The 22,174-nt window shown below is 38.7% G+C and overlaps 1 protein-coding gene across 7 annotated transcripts in view; it reads left to right on the plus strand.

The window, feature by feature from the left end:
- The first annotated feature begins 825 nt into the window (after positions 1-825).
- HP1BP3 (heterochromatin protein 1 binding protein 3) overlaps positions 826-22,174 on the plus strand; it is a 32,838-nt gene continuing 11,489 nt past the window's right edge. The window contains exons 1-8 of one of the 7 annotated variants that reach the window (XM_072975206.1): positions 826-966; positions 5,806-6,001; positions 6,421-6,520; positions 9,180-9,333; positions 10,660-10,819; positions 13,231-13,374; positions 15,076-15,156; positions 16,028-16,179. In XM_072975206.1, the coding sequence (XP_072831307.1) occupies positions 5,906-6,001; positions 6,421-6,520; positions 9,180-9,333; positions 10,660-10,819; positions 13,231-13,374; positions 15,076-15,156; positions 16,028-16,179 (887 nt within the window). In that variant the 5' untranslated portion in view covers positions 826-966; positions 5,806-5,905. Of the gene's footprint in view, positions 967-1,409; positions 1,634-5,805; positions 6,002-6,420; positions 6,521-9,179; positions 9,334-10,659; positions 10,820-13,230; positions 13,375-15,075; positions 15,157-16,027; positions 16,180-22,174 lie in introns of those variants that run through there. The other 6 variants (XM_072975209.1, XM_072975207.1, XM_072975208.1 and 3 more) reach the window with 6 other exon arrangements.

Genomic DNA, 22,174 nt, shown 5'->3' on the forward strand with positions numbered 1-22,174 from the left:
TGCATTTGAGTGTTGGTCACACTGCTGTGAGTCTCAAGGCAACTGCAGTGTTTATTTCCCTATATTCATAACCCGAACTCCCTCTACTCCGGACAAAGACCAGCTACTTTAAATACATCGAATTCTCCTACACCGACTTTGAAAAGCTACATTTTTCAGCAGTACATACATAGCCTAAGCACGCTGATACCAACGTAGTGTGCTAATTCAAAGGGATTTTCCTGTTTTCTAATCCCCAAAATTTCCTTGTTGAATGAACCCTCCCTGAGATTGCGGATTAGGGAGCCAGGGAAGATCGTTTCACTGATTAGAAAATCAATCAACTTTTACAGTTCTCTTCTTGAGTCATTTATCTGCCCTGTACTGTATAGATACTTAATTGGGAACGAATGTGAAGTACTGAGTTTTCCGCTAGCTGGGTTTCTAATTATTCCACGGTCTTCAAAGAAGGGTAGTTCTTGTGCCGTGGCTAAGGTGAGAAGCAGGAAATGCCAACCCTTCTAAAGGCAGACGGATCGCCAAAGCCGAAACCAGTTAAGACCAGGGACTGAACTAAAAAGTACAGAAAGAGTAAGTGGAAAGAATGCCCTTGCAGGGAAACCGAAACCGCACCACCCAAGCTAACGGGCGCCGCCCGGGCAGCGCGGGGTGAAAGGTGCGCGGAGGCACAGCCCCGCCCGGCGTCCTCGCGTCCCGGAGCGCCCTCTCACGCCCCCGCGCGCCCGACCGGGGAGGCAAGTCTCGCGCGCTCCCCCCGTTCCCGCGGGCTGGGGGCGCGGCCGCCGGCGCGCGCGGGGGCGGGGCGGGCGCAGGGGGCGCGCGCGCGGAGCCGCGGGCAGGGGGGCGGGGCGGTAGAGCTCGGCGGCTGGGCCTGCAGGACAGCGGCGGCGGAGGCGACGAGCGGCAGCGGGACCGGCGCGGAGAAGCCGCGCGGGACGCGGGCGCCAGGAAGGGGGGAGCACAGAGGTAACGCAGGACGGAACAGGCGGGCGGGGAATGGGCGCGGGCTCGCTGGACCCCGAAGGCGAGTGGCGGAGGCCGCTCGTCCGGAGCGCCGACACGGCTCCCGGAGAGGAGGGGGCGGGGCGCTCGCGTCCCAGGAGGTGGTGCCTTTTGTCTGCCTTCCCCGGCCGCTCCGCCCCTTCCCCCTCCCCGCCTCGCGACCTTTCCCCCCTGCCCTTCTAGTTGAAGCCTCCTCCGGGGCCCTCTGGCGCGCGCGCTCCCGCCCTTGTTTTGTTTGGACGGGGGGAGGTGGGGGAGCTCGGGGAGCTCTTTCCTGATGTAGGGCCCTGCGTCCCAGTGCGCTTGCGCCCTCCCGCCGCACTCCGATTGGCTGAGGGCTTGCGCATGCTCCCGAGGTCCGCGGCGGGCCCCGCTGTTCGCCCCCGCCCAGCCCCTCACCCCACACCCTCAGCGGTTTTCGGAGCCGGTTCGAAAGATGCCGGCGGCGGTGACTGGCTGCGGCGGCCCCGCCCCCCGGCTTCTCCGCCCCCGCCGCCGCCGCCGCCATTACGGAGCTCCCAGTGGTGAGTGCGCGGAGAGCTGGTGCTGGCGGTCTGCCGCCGCTTCTTGCGTCGCACGGGCGGCCGTTGCCGGTGTCTTGGCGTCGGCCTCCCGCCGTGCATCCCCGAGCGTGAGCCCGAGCTGTCAGCCGCGCCTCGGTGTCCGCCGCCGCTAAGCCCGCCATCCTCTGCCTTGCTGCCTTCGTCTTGGCGCCGCTCTCCCCCCGCCGTGTGCTCGCGCTCCACACCGGCCGCTCCCTGCCTCTTTGTGCTGCGGGTCTTTTTGCCCGGTTCCTCTCGGCGGTCTGGGCGCCGGGTCAGAGCTGTTGGCGCCCCGAAAAGCCTTAGTAGTAGTGCTGCTGCTGCTGCTTCTGCTGCGACGCGGGCCTAAGCTTTCGTTTTCCCGTATGGCTTTCCTAGAGCTTGTTACTCACCGCTCCTTAGACAATGTGGTTTTAGTTGATAAAGACAATTTTGTGCATATGAGCTTTTATAAAGAGGTGGAGGCAGGAGTGGTGAAGTGACAGCCCCATATCTCAGTTTTGATACCGAATTGACCACTGTCTGTAACCGAGGACGAGTCACTTAAGCTTTATGAGGGAGTGTTCTCTCCACAGAGGACTGGACAAGGTGAACTTTACCGCCCTTCCTGCGTATACATTTTCTCTCTGGTGTTTGTAATGCTTCCTGACTTTTTGTTATTTTAAAAAGTGAGAATCTGGGTAGAAATAGACCTAGAAATTAATTCACCTGGGACTTCATGGGCAAACTGACTTGTCTTAGAGTGATGTTAGACGTGACTGGTTTTCTTCTGGAAGGTAATTTTGTTTAATCTGGCATAGGCATAAAATTGTTACGAGCTTTTACATTTTTTTGTTGCTTCTTTCAAAAGTTTAGTGTTTCAAAGTAGAAGTAACATTTAGAGGGTGTTTTTGGCTTTGTTTTTAAGCTTAATTGGAAGATTGAAGGCGGAAAGTTGGAGGAAATATCCTGAACTCTTCGTGTACAGATGAAAAATCCTAACTCTAGCCAGTTAGATTGTGCTTGACTTGTGAGGAGGGCCCCTGTAAGTGTCCATTGCGTCTGTGCCCAAGATAGACATTAATTTAGTGAATAAGTAGATTTATTGAAATGCAAAAATGAAAAAAGTTGTTAGCAAATTATAGGCATGCTTTTCTTGACATAGTGAGGTCTGAATATAATGAAAGATTTTAGATTGAGAACAGTTTGATGTATTTAGTGCATAGCTAATAACAATGTATAATAAATTGCATGCATTTTATGGTAAATATGAAATAATAGTACTTTCCCTAAAATACGTATTTTTCAAGGATGTCAGTAAACAAGTATATTGTTTAACTACTTATTATTTTAATGTTTTCTCTGTGGAGAGAAAGTAAATTAAAACTCTGAAGTTAAGAACTTCATACTTTTACAAACTTGTTTTTATTGCCTACATTTAAACAACTTAGCCTTTCCCCTGCAAAAGCAAATCTTTGTCGTCTATTGTTAATCTAACATTAAATTTAAAACATAAAAAGGGAGATTGATGACCACCGAAGACCGCATAAACCACAGGTAAACTCAGATTGTTTTTGGCACATTTAAGAACCCAGACGAAAAACTTATTGAGCTTTATCTGTTCATTCTTGCATTTAACAAATATTTGTCGAGCACCTAATCTGTGCCTTGCATGTTTCTTAGGCACCAAGTTTGCAGCAGTGAACCAGCCAGATAAGATCTCTGTCAGGGAACAAGTGTAGCAGCCTACGAAGGAAGTGTGATAGTTCAGAAGTGCAGCAACAAAAGTTAAATTAATAGGTACATGTGATATTAAGGCAGTGTGAATTAACTATCCATATAGTTGTTTTAGCTCTGTAATGAACAGTGAATTTAGGAAATAACTCATTAACCAACCTATTTTAGAGAAAGTGCTATAGACAAGCTTTAAGTTTCATGACCTTTACTAGGGAAATTCAGAGGCAAACATTTCTTAATATTTATATTAAGTTTTAAATATTTAGTTTTATTTTCTTAAGTGTTCTTCACACATATGGAGTATAGTAATAAGTACTGTCAGGTGTCAGTATTCATTCAACTATTTTCCCCCAGTATTTATCCAGCACCCAGTATGTGCTGAGCATCATTTTAGGTTCTGGGAATACAGTGATGAATTAGTCCTGGCCCTAGGCATGCTTACGTTCTGTTGGGAGACAACCATAATAAACAAGTGAACAGACATACTGAATTTCAGATGATGTTAAATGCTATAAAGAAACCTGAAGAAGAATAAGGAGGGTGGAAGGCTTTCTGAGGGGTGACATTGAGCAGAAACCTGATAGAAGTATCGAGAAAAGAATGTGCCAGTGAGGGAACAGCATGTTCAGGGATGAGCAAAGCACAGTCTAAGGACCAAAGGAAGACCTGTGTTTTTGGAGTCAAGAGAGTAGAGTGATGGATAGAGTGGTAGGAGGTGAGATTACTGAAAAAGGGGGTGGTGATAGATTTTAAGGAGGAGAATGTCAGGATCTCTTTTGGTGGATGCAGCCAGGAAGATTGGCAAACCAACTTATTTCTCAGTTCTAACCTGGGCATACTTCTTAGGTGGCCTAATTTAAACTATCATTCTTGTCCTTAGGTTAATGGTCTCTGATGTCTTTATGGACCATGTACTTGTTGCCCTGATTTTAGTCAATTTTATTTTTTGGCATTGAATAGCTTCCTGTGCACCCCCACTCCCTTTTTTAAAACTTAATTTTGAGCAATTAGTGAATACAGAGTTGATTGAAAAGGTTTTAACACCTTTTTCAGTATTTTATTTACAGGGAAAATATTTTTTAAAGATACTCTGAGCAGAGACTCCTGAAGGTTTTGTTGACTTCACAGTATCGTTTTCAACCTAGCTAGTGTTATCATTGGTTGAATTCATCAGCAGTATCACTTTACCAAGAATAACCTGATCATGAAGTTTTACTTCTGTATGGTATTTACGTGTAAAAGTATCAGATTTGCTTTTTTTTCTCATCAAGGGAAATATGTTACTATGTAAGTGCTAGTTGGATGAATGAGGATATTTATGTATTGAAATTATTCCAAGATAGACTTTTAGCTTTCACAAACCTAAATAATGACCGTAAACCCAACTTTTCACAGGCTAGAAAACATCTACTTTTATTTTTATTATTTTCTGTTTCTTGAGGTGAATTGGCTATGTGAGCATTTTAAGAAGTTTTTGTAACAATAATTTTTAAATAGTCATGATATTCCTACTTTACTCTTGATAATAAGTTTTTAGTGTATTATACTATCTTGAATTCTTTCAGCTGCCTTTCATTGCAGTTGACTGGATAGTTCACAAATCTGACATTGCTTTTGGTGTTCCCATAAAAAGATTTTCGCTATAAATGTGAAAAGCATTCTATGTTTAGAGCTTGAAACTATTACCTGACAAATTGAAAGCTCTTAAATTTCTAGAGAGGGTTAGAGTTTAAAGAAGTTGATGACTGGTCTGCTCTTCCCCACCTCTTCATTAATGCTCATTAGCGCAGAGATCTAAACACTTAACTGATCATTTTCTTATATTTTAGAAGAATTTTTATTATACAATGTTGTTGAGTCCCAGATGAGATTGGGGTGGTGGAGGTGGGCAGAGAGTGTGAATGATCAGATGAATTTGAGTAGCTTACATGGGTTTTATTTTTGACTATTTAATTTTCTTCTTCCATGCTAGTTTTGTTTAACATTAAAAATATGACAAGGTCTTAGAAGCATACCTGTTCTTCTAGGTGATGGTCTGAATTTGCTTTACTGAGTCTGGAGGCTCTTAGAAAGTAATGTTTTTCAGCATTATTTTTGCCCTCTGATGGAGCTGGAATTAAGATTACAGTTAAGTTTCCTGACCCCTTTGAAAACAGTAACAATAGCTTCTCTCTTTACTGAACTGATCTTTGAATAAACATTGACTAAACTGTTCATTGGTCTCATTCTGTTCTTTCTAAGTTACTTACAGTCGCAGGAGGGGATGGGCTTAGGGTCCTTACGAGCTTTCTTGTCCTTGTTGCCTTTGTTCGTGTGGAAGGTGCAACAGCTGCTATGGCTTGTGCATTTGTCTTGGTCGCTGCTTTACATAGTCTGTATTTTGATAGTGATTTTTATCTTTCAGAATAACTGACCAGGACATCTGTCGCTTAACTATAAATTTTATAGTTAATTTTTGTTTCCCTTTGGGTGTGTATTAAATTTAGATGTTCTAGTTTAGTTTTGTTTCTGTTAATCTTCATACCAGGTCTTTTCTGTGCTTTAGGTTGATTCTTCACCACACTGAAACCATTAGGAAAAATCCTTGTGGTTAACAGCAGAGGCTTCAGAGTGTAACCTGTACTCGGGCCTAGAAATTATTTTAAATGGCGACTGATACGTCTCAAGGTGAACTCGTCCATCCTAAGGCACTCCCACTTATAGTAGGAGCTCAGCTGATCCACGCGGACAAGTTAGGTGAGGTAGGGGCTGACACATTCTTGAAGCTCACTCTTGGATCAGTCCCTGACTTCAGGCCCTTCTGGGGCCTTCTTGGTACCTGTTCCTTCCTCTACTTTGGGGAGTTTGGGTTGTGAAACTGAACAAATCAAGTAGATACAAAGTTCTTTTCATCTTTCCTTTCCCCTCAAATTCCTGAGAAAAATCTCCAACCTTCTAATTTATCCCAAATCAAGTATAATTATTTGAAATTCTAGCTAAAATACAGTGTTTTGAAAATCACTTCTTTAAAATCATTTTTTATTTTTTTAAAAACTTGTTAAGAGTAATTTGCATCAGATCCTGGAGTCGACTTGAAGAATTCTCCTACATCTGACACCTGCCCCTTGAGAAAGAAGAGAATTTTTTGTGCTCGTGTGATTATGGCCATCTCTTTTCTTAGAAGGTAGAAGATAACACCATGCCGATTCGCCGAGCTGTGAATTCGACCCGGGAAACTCCTCCCAAGAGCAAGGTCGCTGAAGGGGAGGAAGAAAAGCCAGGTAAAGTAAAGCAGTGGGCAACTAAAAAGGCGGAAGTTTCTGCTCCAGTTTGGAGTGTCCTATAAATTCCCGTGAACTTAATTGTTCTTTTGTCATGCCTCAATGTTTGGGGGGAACATTTAGAGAGAGAAGTGGTACCTGTTGGTATTTCTAAACCATGTGGGCAAAGAAAGAATTTCATTTTGTCTCTCAAGATTTTTAGAAGGTGAAAATTTCATGTTCTTGGAATTAAAAACAGAAAGATGGTTGGAGAGAACAGGAACAGTTGAAGAGTAGCTTCTGGGCATACAGTGTTGTGGGGATGAAGACTCTGGAAGAGTGGAGGGCTTGGGCCTTCAAGATGGACAGTGGAAGGCTCAGCCAGAAATCATCAGGAGGCCTTCAGGAAGTGAGTGGGTGATCAAAACATTGGTTTATAACAGAGATGTTGGTGGAGAGAATATTGACCGGATAGATGTGGGAACATAATAAATCAAGAGAAAGGTAGAACCGCCAACTTGGAGTATTTGTGCTTCTCTGTGGCATCTCTGGCCACTTTTTCAGGTGGAACTGCTTTCCTTGTTCTCACGACCTTTTTCTTTTTTTTCTTACCCTTTTCTCCTTTCTCCCTTGCCTTTTATGTCAGGTTTGCCATGGATGAGCACATGGTGCTGCTCCTGTCGTGGCCGTTAGAACCAAATATTTGCTGACCAGCATGTATTACACATAAAATAATACGTGCACCCTTGCTGCCTTTATCCTTGGTGCCCCAGGGATATACTCTTTTCCAGCTGAGCCTGGATTTTGTCTCAGAATCTTCAGGTGAATACTATAAGTAATGTGGGTACCCTGGCCTAAGGCAGTAAGGAGACATGGGAATCAGCATATTAAAAAAAAAAAATAGGTGCTCGTGGGTCGATGATAGGTTGTTTTGTCCAACACTGAGATGAGCCACACTTGATGGCCCATCTTGGTCCACGTTTGTTTAACAGCCCCCTGAAGCCACTAAATCACTAATAACATGAGTTTTCAAAATATACCAGAGTGTTAAGGTGTTATGGTATTAGAAAAGTCAACCCAGAATTTGTAAAGGACCAGTAAGACACTTCACATGTTGTGTTTATATTATCTCTGTCCCATTATAGTATTTTATACATGAAAATAATTGGACTCTACTCATGTTTTAAATTTTATAAATACTGCATTTAATACAAAGGCAGACAGTAGTTTATAATGAGTTAGAAAACATCATATACATAATGCATAATGTCTATTGAGTGATTGAACCTTTATTAAACCATCAACTATTAAGAGAAAATAAAGTGGAATTAAATTTATACCTCTATTGTTAGAGTAAAACTCAATAAATGGTTCTTAGCTTTTCATCCATTCATCCAGGATAAGGCAATGTATAAATAAGTAAACATGACTGACTGAAAATAACTTCTTACACAACCAGTTAGGTTAGCCATTTAAGTCACATGGTTGGGGTGGGGCAATAAAAAATGCATCATGATTAAAAAGTACATCTTGTAGTTGTCTGTATCACCAAATACCATTGATATAATGAAGTTCGAGTCTTAATACTTGTGAAACATTTGTAGAAGCAGTAGAAGAGGCAAAAGAGGATGGGAATCATCCACATAGTACAAATGCTGGCCTACAGCTTTCCCCTAAAACACTTCCTGTAATGCTAATATTAACTCTAGGAGGTAAGATTTCTGAGACTTGAAGAGGTCAAAGAACTTGCCCTAAGATACCAAGCTAGGAAATTACGAAGTCTGAACCTGAATCCAGATGTATCTGACTCTGAATGAAGCTTTGACTTTGACTGAACATATATGGGGGGATTTTTGACTTCATGCAAATCTGGTTGAAGAGCATAACCCAGGGTGATTTACAGATGATAGTTTACTATCGTGAAATTTATGGTTTAGAATTTTAATTTGTTGAGAAACTAGAATTCCTTCAGCATTGTATGTGTGGTTAGGCTATAAGAAGGAAGTGGCATTTTTAAAACTTCTCTTTTGTTTATGTGAAGGCCCCAAAGAAGTCTTCATTATGCCAGTAATGAGTTCACATAATTTAAATGACCAAACTCTTCAAGCATTTACTTTTAATTTTTTGCTTGATTTTGGCCACTGAAGTCCTCTGAAGTCCCAGCCTAACTATTTCCTGGGATTCTGTGTTTTATAGCAGCTGATTAAAGAGTCATGCTGAGAAAAGACACAAGCAGCTGCAGACCTCAGTGTTCCTCCTCTCATATTTCTACTCTTGCCCCAATCATTTCACTTGGAAATACATATTAATTTTTTATTATGTATTTTCTTAGTAAGATTTGTCAAATTATGAAATGGCTAATTTCTTCCTGTGAATCTGATCATTAATCTTATAAAGAGGTTTGATTTGGGGTAAAATGACTTCCCCTTGCTGTGTAAGTTCCTGGTGCTTCTCCTTTTCTCGCATAATGGTCTCAATAAGTGACCCCTGTATAGGCAATTTGAGTGACATAAAGAAGGAAAGAAAACTGCACTCATAGTCATTTGTTCATTTTAGAATCCAGCTGTTAATTGGAACATTTGGTTTATCTGTTTAAAAACATTTATCCTTTTTATTGACTCAGGCTCTAATGTATTTATTTCTCACCTGATTTATTTATTTATTTATTTATTTTTTATAGAACCAGATGTAAGTTCAGAGGAATCTATCTCCACTGTAGAAGAACAAGAGAATGAAACTCCACCTGCTACATCTAGTGAGACAGAGCAGCCAAAGGGAGAACCTGAGAGTGAAGAGAAGGAAGAAAACAAGTCTTCTGAGGAAACCAAAAAGGAGTAAGGAGTTAAACCTTCTTGCTGTTTGTACTTGAAGACTGTGTGAAAGGACTGTAGGTCAGATTTTTTAGTGGTATAACATTGGTTTTTGCTAGATATGTGCTGTTTGAATTTACTTTTTTTAGAATTATCTTTTGAAATAGGCTTGCAGTGTAGTTGTATGGCCTATTAGAATTTATAGTAGTTATCAGAACAGTGGTTTGCATAATCCAAAATTCATTCCTTTTGGCTTTGGAATGCTCTTTTGTGTGGTTAGAATTCATTGTGGGAGTGTCTGCTAATTGTAAGCATTGATGTAATTTCGGTGAGAAATGGAACAGGACTATAAAGATCTGACCTGGGAGATACTTCCCTATTTTATTCCTGTCTCTGTGCCGGGAGTGGGTCATTTTTACCTGCTTATGTTAGAAAGTGTTACTCTATATCAAGACATTGCTAGAGTGACATAAAACTATATATTTGATGAATTATTCAATTGGAGGGTGACTTTGAGAATCTGAAAGCAAAATTTGGTATTGATAATCTGTACAATGTGATGATGATTCTTTTTTAATTTAAAAATTATTTTGCAGGACAGCTGGTAGCATTCATTCTATTCTTTTCATATTTGGTGAGAACAGTTACGAATTACTTTTTAAATAAAAGAATAATTTAGAAATAACTATAGCTTCTGGGCATAATCCTCAGGGAATCCTTCATCAGTTTCATAGGGATATGTAAGGTCTGGAATTTTTAGCATCTACCCTGTATTTCAGATGCATGGAATGTTATTACTTAGAATAAAATTTGTATAATGCTTTATGGCTCACAAAATTATTTTTTTAGTATGATCTCATAATTTCTTGTACCTTGTGAAATATTTGGTGTTTTATATGACTGCTTTACTGCTGAGGAGGTTGAGACTCAGGTCACTTGCTTGAGATCACACAGCTAGTAAATACAGAGTTAGAATTCAAACCCAGGTATTTTGACTTCAGAGCTTGAGTTCTTTGCGCTATACTAAATTGTATCTATTGTAGTTGTTACAAGAATACGTTTTAAAATTCTGGTTTCTTTTGTGTACTGGCCTTTGATGCCAGTGCTAATTTATATGACTCCTCTCTCTTGCACCTGAGAGAGAACACCTTTTTGGTTCATTTATAGTACCCAATTTTTAAAAAAATGTTTTATTTTGTAGAATTTTGCTTATTTTACCGTATCATCTTAGTGTGGAAATGAATTAAAACATTGATTTTTTTTTATCCCTCTCTAGTCTTTTCTTCTTTCTGACTTTATACCTCTTTCTGAAGAGTTTATCTTGCATAATAACAATTCTTTGTTTTAAAGTGAGAAAGATCAGTCTAAAGAAAAGGAGAAGAAAGTGAAAAAAACAATACCTTCCTGGGCTACCCTTTCTGCCAGCCAGCTAGCCAGGGCCCAGAAACAAACACCGATGGCTTCCTCCCCACGTCCCAAGATGGATGCAATCCTAACTGAGGCCATTAAGGCAAGTTTTTATTTCAAGCAGTTCATCTTAGATTTATTCTGTTTGTCTTTTGCTTATTTGAAAATGGCATACTCCTGTGCTCTGCTTCCTAAAGAGATTAAAGAGAAGACAGCCATTGCTAGGTTCCTTTTTTTTATAATACTATTACATTTGGTGAGCACTGTTAATTTTTTTAAAACCTCAAATTTACTGTAGCAAATATTTTTAACTTATCTTTAGATTTATTAATTTTTTTACTCAGTTTATTTTAAATACAGTTTTTATTTGAAGGTTGAAAATGTTTATTCGTTCAACAATTAAGGACTCGCTTCTCTGTATCAGGCAGTCAGTCCTACTAGTGCTGTAGCATAGAGTAAGAGAGACAGGACCCTTGTCCTTATGAAATCTAGCTGTGACTCAAGGAAACTGTACACAACATTGAGGATTTTTATTTTAAAAAAGTATGCTATCTTTAGGTCCTTTTTCAGAGCTCAGTGTCTAATAGTAATAGTTGGTTATCTTTCACACCTGAGCTATAAGAAACCCTTTTGGACACCTTACTGCTTTGCTTCATCACCTAGTCATTCCAAAATACTTACAAAAGCTGTTCTTCTTCCATAGCTTTATAACTTTGCTGAAATTCATTGACTCTCATTAGTTTGTGTGATCATTAGATACTGTTTTTTTATTTTAAGGTTATCTTCTAATCTGACCTTGCCTTTTTTGTGTATAAATTTTTCTGGTTAATTTTGCCTTGTTTATCTCACGTTATCAGATGACAAGAGGAGTTAAAATAGAAGCCGTTAAAAAAATAAAATAGGAGCCATAGATTCTCTAATTCCAGGGACCCTGTTGCTAGGATCTAAGGGAGAACTGGGAAGAGAAGGCTGCAGACGAATTTAACCACGGGTGGTGTGCCTAGGAAGGAGAAGCCTGGTGGCCATTATTAGAATTTGAGAAGACAACACTGACAGATAAACGGGGAAAGGGTTTGCTTTCCAGCCTCTCCCGCCCTCCTTCAAGAGCACTCTTAACTCATTAAGAAAAGTTTCTTGGTCTAGATAGTTGAACTATAGTGAGATCTCTTTGTGTGGCCTTTCTTCAGATTTCACTTTGTGACCTCTCAGCCTGGGTTTGGAGGAGCAGGGTTACAGTGTGGGTGGAGAAGGGACTAAAATTTTAAAATAATAAAACAAAAAATTTAAACAGTGCAGTTTGGCCTAAAGAAAAGTTTAAATATGATTATGCATATTTGTACAAATGAAATAGTATATATGTATGTCATGTGTATTCCACACAGTGTGACAAATCATGATTTCAGACCACTGATATGATTTGCCGAATCAAACAGAAGTCCTGATGTCTACTTTCATGTCATCAGTTTGGTGGAAAAAGGGATTGTTGTAACATTAGCATGGTTTTTTTTTTTTGCTTGATTTTCTTTGCTTTGTGTTTTCTTATAAAATCAGGAGTAAACATCAATCGGTTGTAATAGATCAGAGACATTTGCTTTAAGTGATCCATACTAACACAACTCCTGTTAACTTAAGTTGATATCATCCACGTTAAATCATTGTGTTGTACAGTCTTTGCTGGTCCATCTGTCTGTGACTTACTTTTCTTTATTGCGGGTATATAAAATAATGTTCAAGTCTTTATCCAATGACAATGAGTAAAATCTATGATCAGTTTATAGACAGTGACTACACAAAATTGGTAGACTAGTCCATTAGATAAAAAACAAGTGTTGCTTGTGTGTTTCAAAATGTAAAGCATTTGAAAAAAAAATTGCAGTGTTCGTGACATAATGACTTACTTGAGTCTGCAGTGGGCATTAGAAAATGGAATATAGGTAAATAGGAGGGATGTGGAAGAGGGTACTTTAAATTGCAATTGAGTGCTCTCGTTGTTATCCAGAGCTCCCCTTCAGATTTGCCGTCTGTAAACCCAGTTTTATGCCATTTATTGAGATTATCTTTGCTAATGTTACCTGCTGACATTCACGCAAAACCTGCATAGAAGTATTGGTTCTGGTGTGCCAAAGTGTATTCCGTAAAATGGGCCAGATCTGCAAGCAATAGAAATGTCCTGCTTTCCTCCCTCTAATGCTTAAGATCTGTCTTCTAGGTATAGAAAATAATTAAAATAGAAAGAGGGTCTTCATTAACACACAGAATGTTGTTCACATGTTATATCTTCTCTTTGGCTCTTTTGAACAGTTTAAAATTGTTGCAGAAATATTATAATTCTGTATTTCTCTGCAGCCATGATGAACTGAAGTTACCCGAAATACTGTTCATTCTTCTCTGCCATTCTTATCATCCATTATCAGGTTCACTTCCAAAATAACTTATTTTGAAAACGTGTCAGAAAATATATGAAAAACAGCTAGTTTAAATTAATGTGTATGGTTTGATAAATCTGTCTCCTAGGCATGCTTCCAGAAGAGTGGTGCATCTGTAGTTGCTATTCGAAAATACATCATCCATAAGTACCCTTCTCTGGAGCTGGAGAGAAGGGGCTACCTCCTTAAACAAGCACTGAAAAGAGAGTTAAATAGAGGTGTCATCAAACAGGTATTCAACAGTTGTTTGTAATTAGACATTTCAACATATATTAGCTATAAATCCTTATTTTAATAACATTTAGGCTTTTGATGCTTTGTGATTTTCTTTGCTAAAATAAGTTAACAAGATGATGAAATGCTTAAGCTTAACCTTTTTTGTTATCTGAGATTAGGTTTCAAAATCATGGTGCCAGTTACCTTTAATAAGATAACTGTTCCACAGAACAGAAGCAATATGATGGTGTGATTTTTTTTTTTTCTAGCTGCTTGTACTTTTAATTGGATTTTCTTTGGAGGCTGCTTGTGCTTGAGATTATGTAGTGTTGAAGATGAGAGGTGGGGTTGAGGAATCCTGTTATTGCGAAAGCAAAAAAGATTATTATTCTTGTCTAAGGTTTGTTAACTAACTTATGTGGCTAGACTGGTTATCATTATAAATTAGCTTTATAAATAGATTCAGCTTAACTTATTAGTATCTAAAACTATTAAAACTTGTGGGAGCATCAGATAAACCTGAGTAAATTGAGAATAATAATAAAACCAAAATGATTTCGGGCATAAATCTGTGTTACTTTGCATAGTACATCAAAACTTTATTTGAGCTACGAGGATATATTGTACAACACATAGCCAATATTTTATAATAACTTTAAATGAAATGGAATCTATAAAAATTTTGAATCAGTATACCGTATACCTGCAACTAATACAATATTATAAATTAATTATACTTCAATTTTTAAAAATTGCTTAAAATCTAAATCTGGCATAAACTTTCTTATCTCAATACTCTTCAGTGGTCTAGAGGGATGAAGTAACTAACAAGGTCCCATGGCAGTGGCAAAGATGGTTCTAAGAATCTGGTTCACATTCCCAGAATCCTGTTGCCTTTCTTTTATACCTTTCTGCTTAATTTGATTATCATGAGCTGGATTTGCATTTTTCTTTATGAAAATACAGTTTGTGACCTATTTTGCCTCATAGGCTGACCCTCAGTTTGATGCTTCAAACAGTTTTATAGGCTGAAAGCATTTCAGTTTGCTTGCTATATTCATAGCAGTGTAAGTAAAGCTAAGGTATGGAGGACTCAGGTTAAATGTGAAGTTCTTTGTAAACTGTGGAAATGTATGTTAAGACTTACACATATCATCGTGTACAGTGTCTAAAATTATTAGATAATCTTCCCCACAGGCAGTAATAATCTGTAATGGGCAGTCTACAGGAAGCATTGTGGTCTGAGATTAACTAGGCTCTGAACTTTTGCCAAGGAGCTGTCTTCCTCACTTTCCCCAAAAGATAGTGTCCCTTCCTTCCTTCCATGACTTCTTTTCTTTCTTCCTTCCTTTTTTTTTTTTTTTGAAAGCTTGTAGTAAACTCTCTTTAACCTAGTATCACAATAGCATTCTTCCCCAGTTTTGTAGGTAAGGAAACAAAAGCTCAGAGGGTTTTCAAGTTTCTCCAGTATTGAATAGCTAGATGGTACCATAAATAAGATTGGATCCCAAGTCTTTTGACTCATTTGTTGTTCTTTCTTTTTTGTTGTTGTTGTTGTTGTTGTTGTTCTTTCTTGTCTGAAGAGTTCAGCAGCACTTTGCATTAGTTCTTGTATCACCATGCCCTGTAATTCACGTAGTCTAGTATAAAGTTATCGATATGAATACCAGAATAATTTTAAATAATGGTTAATACAACTAAAGTTAATTTGTTTTAGGTGAAAGGAAAAGGTGCTTCCGGAAGTTTTGTTGTGGTCCAAAAATCAAGGAAAACACCGCAGAAATCCAGAAACAAAAAGGTAGGAAGTCTGTACCACAGTTTGAGCACTGTAATACTACTGCTACTAAAAGTAGCTTTACTGAGTCTTCACTGTGTTTGCTATGCATAGAGCAGCCTGTCTGTGGAGGCCTGGAGAGATCATAGTTAACTCGCTCGTTATTGCCCAGCTAGTGAGTAGACTGGACAGTGAGTGACTCCAAGCATTTCGGCTCCAGAGCCCGTGCACTTAGCTGCCCTATATTGAGTTATGGGTCAGCTGTAATGAATTACACTGCTTTTTGTGAAATATTGTTTAAACTAGAGGAGGCATCCAAGTACATTTTTAGCCAATATTAGACCCTAAAACTATACTTAGAGCAAATTTTTCTTCTTTTTTGTAAATGGTAATATTCACCCCCACCAAGACACATAATTTTATTTATGATAAGTGTTTATACAGTAATAAAATGAAGTATGTAGTATTTTCTCTCAGTAATTGAAATCATCTGCTACATCTTTATTTTTACAACTCTGAAGATTTTTGTACCTTCTTTATAAAGCTTTCAGACACTTTCAAAATGAACTTTGGTGCATTGCTGTCTGGTGCTGCATGATCCTTTTCATTCTTTGTTATTGAAGGCTAAGAATGAACTAAGATCTTTAATACCTTTTAATTTTTGTATATATTTTTAACTCTCCCAGTTTGAAATTTTTATTTCAAAGAAGTTGCCACACAAGTGACATTGTACCACTGTGGCGTGACTTGTTTGAACGTACAAAAAAGGGATAGTTTTCTGTTAGTTAGTTGATCCGGCAGTCAACTGAGGAAAGGCCTTGAGTTGAATATAGAAGCTTTTGAACAGAAAGCTCTATATCCTGTGATGATGATAATTTTTGATACTACATTTCAGAGGAGCTCTGCAGTGGATCCAGAACCGCAAGTAAAATTGGAGGATATCCTCCCACTGGCCTTCACTCGTCTTTGTGAACCTAAAGAAGCTTCCTACAGTCTCATCAGGAAATATGTGTCTCAGTATTACCCTAAGCTGAGAGTGGACATCAGGTATGAACCACAGGCCTGGACTTCAAAGCACAGATGTCTATTACTTCCTTAGCCCTATTTTTTTTTTTTTTTTTTTGTGAGAAAGGAGAAAGAGTAAATATTCAATAAGAATTACTTTTAGCTGAGCTAGGAATAAGACCCTTTTTTGTGTGGGGGTTTTTTTTTTTTTTTTTTGTCCCATTATGTTTTCCTTTTCAGGTCTCAATATGTAGATTATTTTTGAAACTCAAACCACGTATTGACTTTTGTAAGACTGATCGGGTAACTCTTTTCATGATGTCATCTACTAGAATATTCAGCGTTTAACTGTTCTTTCAGCTACCTATTTTTTTAATTTTGTTTTTTCTAATTTTTTATTGTGATAAAGTACACATAATTATAAAACTTGCCTCCTTAACCGTAAAGGGTACCCTGTTTAATGGTACTAAATATTTTCAGCTACCATTGCCACCATCCATCTCCAGAAGTCTTTTCATCTTGTAAAACTGTAACTCTGTACACTTTAAACAAGAACTCCCCGTTTATCTCTTATCCCCCAACCTCTGGCAACTACGTTGCTACTTTCCGTCCCTATGGTTTTTGACCACTCGAGATACATACCTCATAGAAGTAGAATTATACAGTCTTTGTAACTGATTTTATTTCACTTAGCATAACATCCTCAAGGTCCATTCGTGTTGTTGCATGTGTCAGAATTTCCTTTCTCTATAAGGCTGAATAATACTCCATTATATATATATACACTACATTTTGTTTATCCATTCATCTGTCATTGGACACTTGGATTGCTTTCACGTTTTAGCAATTGTGAAATAACGTTGCCATGAACGTTGGTGTACCAGTATCTCTTTGTGGCCCAGTTTTCACATACCTAGAGTGGACTTCTGGATGATAGATAATTCTATTTTTAACTTTGTGAGGTTCCACCATACTGTTTTCCACAGTGGCTATACTGTTTACATTCCCACCAGCAGTGCACAGGGGTTCTAATTTCTCCATATCCTCGCCAATTCTTATTTTCTAGGGTTTTTGTTTTTGTTTCTAATAGTAGCCATCCTAGTGGGAATGAGGTGGTTGGTAACTCATTTTTTATTTAGCATTGTAACTGAGAACATAGGAGAATTCAGGCTTCTGTAGCACTTAACTCCTACATAGAAATAGCATATTTTCTTCATTTAAACATATAATGTAAAATTCCAAATTTTGATAATAATTCATCTATTAAAAATTGCCACTTAAAATCACCTGGATTGATTAGATTGTCGTACATGCTTATTTGTGGATTCATGCAGACACATTAATTTGTTTAAATTTGTAATTCACAGAGTTTGTGTTTTGATTGTGTTTGTGTATGACCTTTGTTATACTGACTCTTGGAAAATTGTGTTTAATCCAGAGTCCTTTCTACAAGCAGTCTCTATATGAGATGTACATTGTCCTGATATAGATTAGTACCAATATTTTCTTGAATTACTGAGGCGCATACAGTTTGAGGTTTCAGCCTAGAATTCTGCCACATTTTCAGAAGAGCACTTAGTGGTCTTCAGAGTGGCCAGTTAAAGAGTTAGCAAAAAGGCTAAAGAAAAGGGAATCATTGAAACAAAATTTGAAATTAATATCTTGATTTTTTTTCATGCTTCTTATGCCCTGATTATGAGCCACCAATACAACTTTGGGTCCAAAATGCATTGTATACACATTGAGAGATGGAAACACATTTCACTTTTATCTCTTTTTACTGTTTTTGATGACTGGAGACCACATTCTCCCTCAGCTCTTTTCTCTCCACATGGCTGTGCTATTGGTGGCAGCGTAACTTTGCTTCTTGCCTTTGGGAACATCTCCTGTTGTCATTTTATGCTGAAACAGATTTGCCTGATAATAGATGGATTGTCAACCCAGAGATGCGATGAACCTGAAAACCTTCTCTTACTGTCTTATTAAATGGTAGCTGCTGCTTTGAATCTCTTTTTTTCCTTTACTGTGATTTTCTGTACCTGTGACTGTAGTGGAGTCTTGTCAGACATACATTTAATATGAAAATTTAGCCATACTTAAACTTGCCCAAAGAAAATAGCAAGAAAAGCACGGTTTTAAAGCATGAGTTGTCTATCCTTGCTGTCTGTAATTTCTCTCCTCCTACTGCCTCTTCAACCCACTTTTGTTGCACTCCCCCTCACACACCATTTTACCTGAAGTACTTCTTCCTGTCAGTGTCACCAATGACCTCCACATTGCGAATTTCAGTGGTCAGTTCATAACGACTCCCTCCTGCTTAAAATACTGTCTTCACTTGCCTTCCAGAGTACCACACCTTTCTGGTTTTCCTCCAACTTCACTACCCATTCTTTCTCAATACCCGAAGGATTCCTGATTACCCATCTCTTGATTCCTTAATATAAGACTGCCCCAGGGTTAGACTTTAGGCCTCTTGTCTTTTCTGTCCACATTGACTTGGTAATTCTTTACATTCTCAAAGTTTTAAATACCATATATATATATTAATATACAGATACATAAATCTGGCCCATACCTCCCTCCTGGCTCCACATTCATAATACAGATGCCTGTTTGACATCACCACTTGTATGTCTTACTTGACATGCCCAAACTAAACTCTTGATTCCCCTATCTCCCACCCCACCAAAGAGGCTGCGTACCCCCCCCCCATACCTCCTTCATCTCAGTTAGTAGCAGTATCATCTTCCCAGTTGCTAAAGCCGAAAACCTTGGATTTGAGCTCTGGTGCCTTCTCTTTATCCCACACCTAAATGTAATCTGTAAACAACTACTTTGACGCTGTCTTTAAAGTATATCCCTAAACAGACCTCTTTTCAATACCTCCACTATTACCACTCTTTTCCAGACCACCAGCATCTCTCACCTGTGCTAGAGCAGTAATCTCCGAACTGCTTCTCCTATCCTCCTTCCCTTTCAGTCTATTCTTGACATAGCAATGAGAATAAGACTTCTTAAAAATGTAAGCTAGATTATATCTCCCTGCTCCTCGAACCTTCCAGTGGCTTCATGGTTCCCTCACAATTAAAAAGTTTAAAGCCGGAATCTTTAAAATAGCCTGTGAGACACTACACTGTGATTGCGTCTCCTACTGCTCTTCTCTCCCTTACCAGCCTCGGAGACTTCACACTGGCTGTTCCTGTTGCCTGGGTGGTTTTTCCCCGTAATCCATTTTAATTACTCCTTCACTTCCTTCACGTTTTCACTCTAGTATCACCACGTGCCTGCCTTGACTGCCTTACTATTTTTTAACGTTTTATTTTGGGAATTTTCAAACATACATGTAAATGTTGAGAGAACGTAACCATTATATGAACATTATTCCTAACTAAATTAATAATTCCTTACCATTATCTAATACTCAGGCCATGTTCAGATGTCTCCAGTTGTCTCCAAAGTGACTTTACAGTTGTTTTTTTCAAGTCAACATCCCAACATGGCCCACGCATTGGCATTTTGTTGATAGGACCACCTAACTTACATTTGCAACCTTTCTCTCCTCTCGCAGCATGGCGAATTCTAATTCTCTGCCTTGTTTTTCTCCATAGCACTCATTACATTCTAACATACTACATGTTTTATTTGCTTTTTTAAAAAAATTACCTGTTTTCACCATTAAAATGTCAGATTCCTGAAGGCTGGGATTTTTATATTGTTCACTTCTATTTTCCCCAAGCCTAGCACGCAGTAGAAGCTCAGTAAATATTAGCTGAATGAATGAATTTATATGGGCCCTTCACCTGGCCATTCTGCTTCAAGGAACATATGCCTGGCGTGTGAGATGAGACATGAACTTCTGCCGCCGTATATCAGGCTGCAGAGCACTGCAAACAGCACGGACTTCGGAACCAGACCCCTTGGGTTTAAATCCTGATTCTTTCATTTTCCACCTTTATATCCCTGAATAAGTTATCTCTTTGTGTCTCTTTGTTTCCTCATTGATGAACAATATATACACCTCATAGGGTTGTTAGGAACCTTAGTACGTGTTAAGCACTTAGAACAGTGGCTAGCATGTAGTAAGCACTCAACAAGTGTTAGTATTATTGGCTAGTCTCAATTCCAATGTAATTGTCATGGTTTGAGTATCACACCATACTAAATATGATTCTGATGTTTAAAGACTTTGTTTTTTTAACATTTTCTAGGTGACTTTATTTATTTATTTAGTTTTTAGTTTTTTCTTGGGGGGGTGTTAATTAGGTTTATTTATTTAGTTTTAGAGGCAGTCCTTGGGATTGAACCCAGGACCTTGTGCATGCTAAGCATGTGCTCTACCACTTGAGCTATACCCTCCTCCTAAAGACTCTTTATATAACACGCAAGTTATCTCCTTTATTTGACAACAATGATTTTTTTCAACCCTAGAGAAAAACTGGGTATGTTGGCTTTACATAGGCTTTGGCTTGGCCTCTAAGAAGGTACCTTTAGAAACTTTCAAAGGAAATTCTGTCATATGGCATTAGAAACCAGATTTTAGTATCTAATCCTTGTGTATGGTGTAACTTCATCACACTCTTTGATTTTTCTCTTTCGAAGTATACGAAAATAGGAGCATAGCCCAAGATTCAATTTTCTGCTCTATACTTTTCTGTAAACATATTAATTTCTTTATAGGCCCCTTAATTCCTTAACAGTTTAAAGTCTAAGTAATTTTAAGTCTCTTTAGTTTCTTATTTCTGTCTGTGTATCTCTAACAGATTGATGTCACTCTCTTATTTAGATTCCTGCCACTTGGAACCATTGCTATGTCAGTTGTATTTTGCTTTCCATCCCTTGGCTTTGATTTTCGCTGTGCATTGGTTTCGTTCTTTCCTCTCAGTGCAGACTGAACGTTCTCCACAATTGAAAAACATAGCCACCAACAATCACTTATTCCCTGTTTTCTCATTAAGCTGGTCTAATGATCTTATTTAAAAAAAAAATTTGTTACAATAATGAACAGCCTTCATATATCCAGAGAAGATGAAAACTAATTCAAAAAGATGTATGTATGCCAGTGTTTATAACAGCACAATTTACAATAGCCAAGACATGGAAGCAGCCTAAATGTCCATGGACAGATGAATGGATAAAGAAGGTGTGTATATGTGTACACACACACACACCCACCCGCCATACAGTAGACTACTACTCAGCCATAAAAAAAGAATAAAAAAAAACAGCCCCTTAAATTTGTATAGGTCTTTTAAAAACACTTTTGTTTAATTACATGGCTTTGTTATTCTCAAAATAGACTTAAAAATATATATTTCTAGTTGAGTTTTGCTGATGAAAAATTTTACCTAGGGTTACCTGGCTATTCACTGGTGAAGCCAGAACTTTATTTCGTTTTTCAGGTAAAACCTCTTGCTTTTTCCAAGTTCAAGACTGTTTTATATTGGAAAAGTGCAGGCATAACATAGTGACTAAAAATGCAGAATCTGGAATCAGACTGCTCAAGTTTGTAACCTGGCTCGCCCACTACCTAGCTTTGTGACCTTGGAGAAATGACTTAAATTTACTGTCACTTAACTTTTCTGTCACTTAACTTTTCCCCTTTGGTAAAGTGTGGGCAATAGTAGTACCTATTTCTTGGGATTGTTGTATTCTCTTGTTTATTCCACACATGTAAAACATTTAGAACAGCACATGGCACCATACTAAGTACAAGATGGTGTGATACAGACTAGAATTTTTCAGCAAAAGAATTGTGTCTGGGAGTTAGCAGTGAGTTAAAGAGATTGGGCTTGATTGGGTCCCATCCAGTTAAGATGGGGCTCCAGTTGGGTTCCATCCCATTGAAGTGGGTCTAGAATGTGTAGCATTTAGATAGGATGATAGAATGGGAAAGTCATGGAGCTTTATGAAAAAATTTCAGAGGCAAGAGTTGGCATTCTTTGGAAACTGAGAGAAACCTGTGTTTGAGTACATCTAGACTAACAAGGCTTTGAAGCTGGGTTGAAGCAATTAAGACCTGTCACCTGATCAACTGAGT

This window comes from Vicugna pacos, chromosome 13, assembly GCF_048564905.1.
Source record: "Vicugna pacos chromosome 13, VicPac4, whole genome shotgun sequence".
In the NCBI taxonomy this organism is placed as follows: Eukaryota; Metazoa; Chordata; class Mammalia; order Artiodactyla; family Camelidae; genus Vicugna; species Vicugna pacos.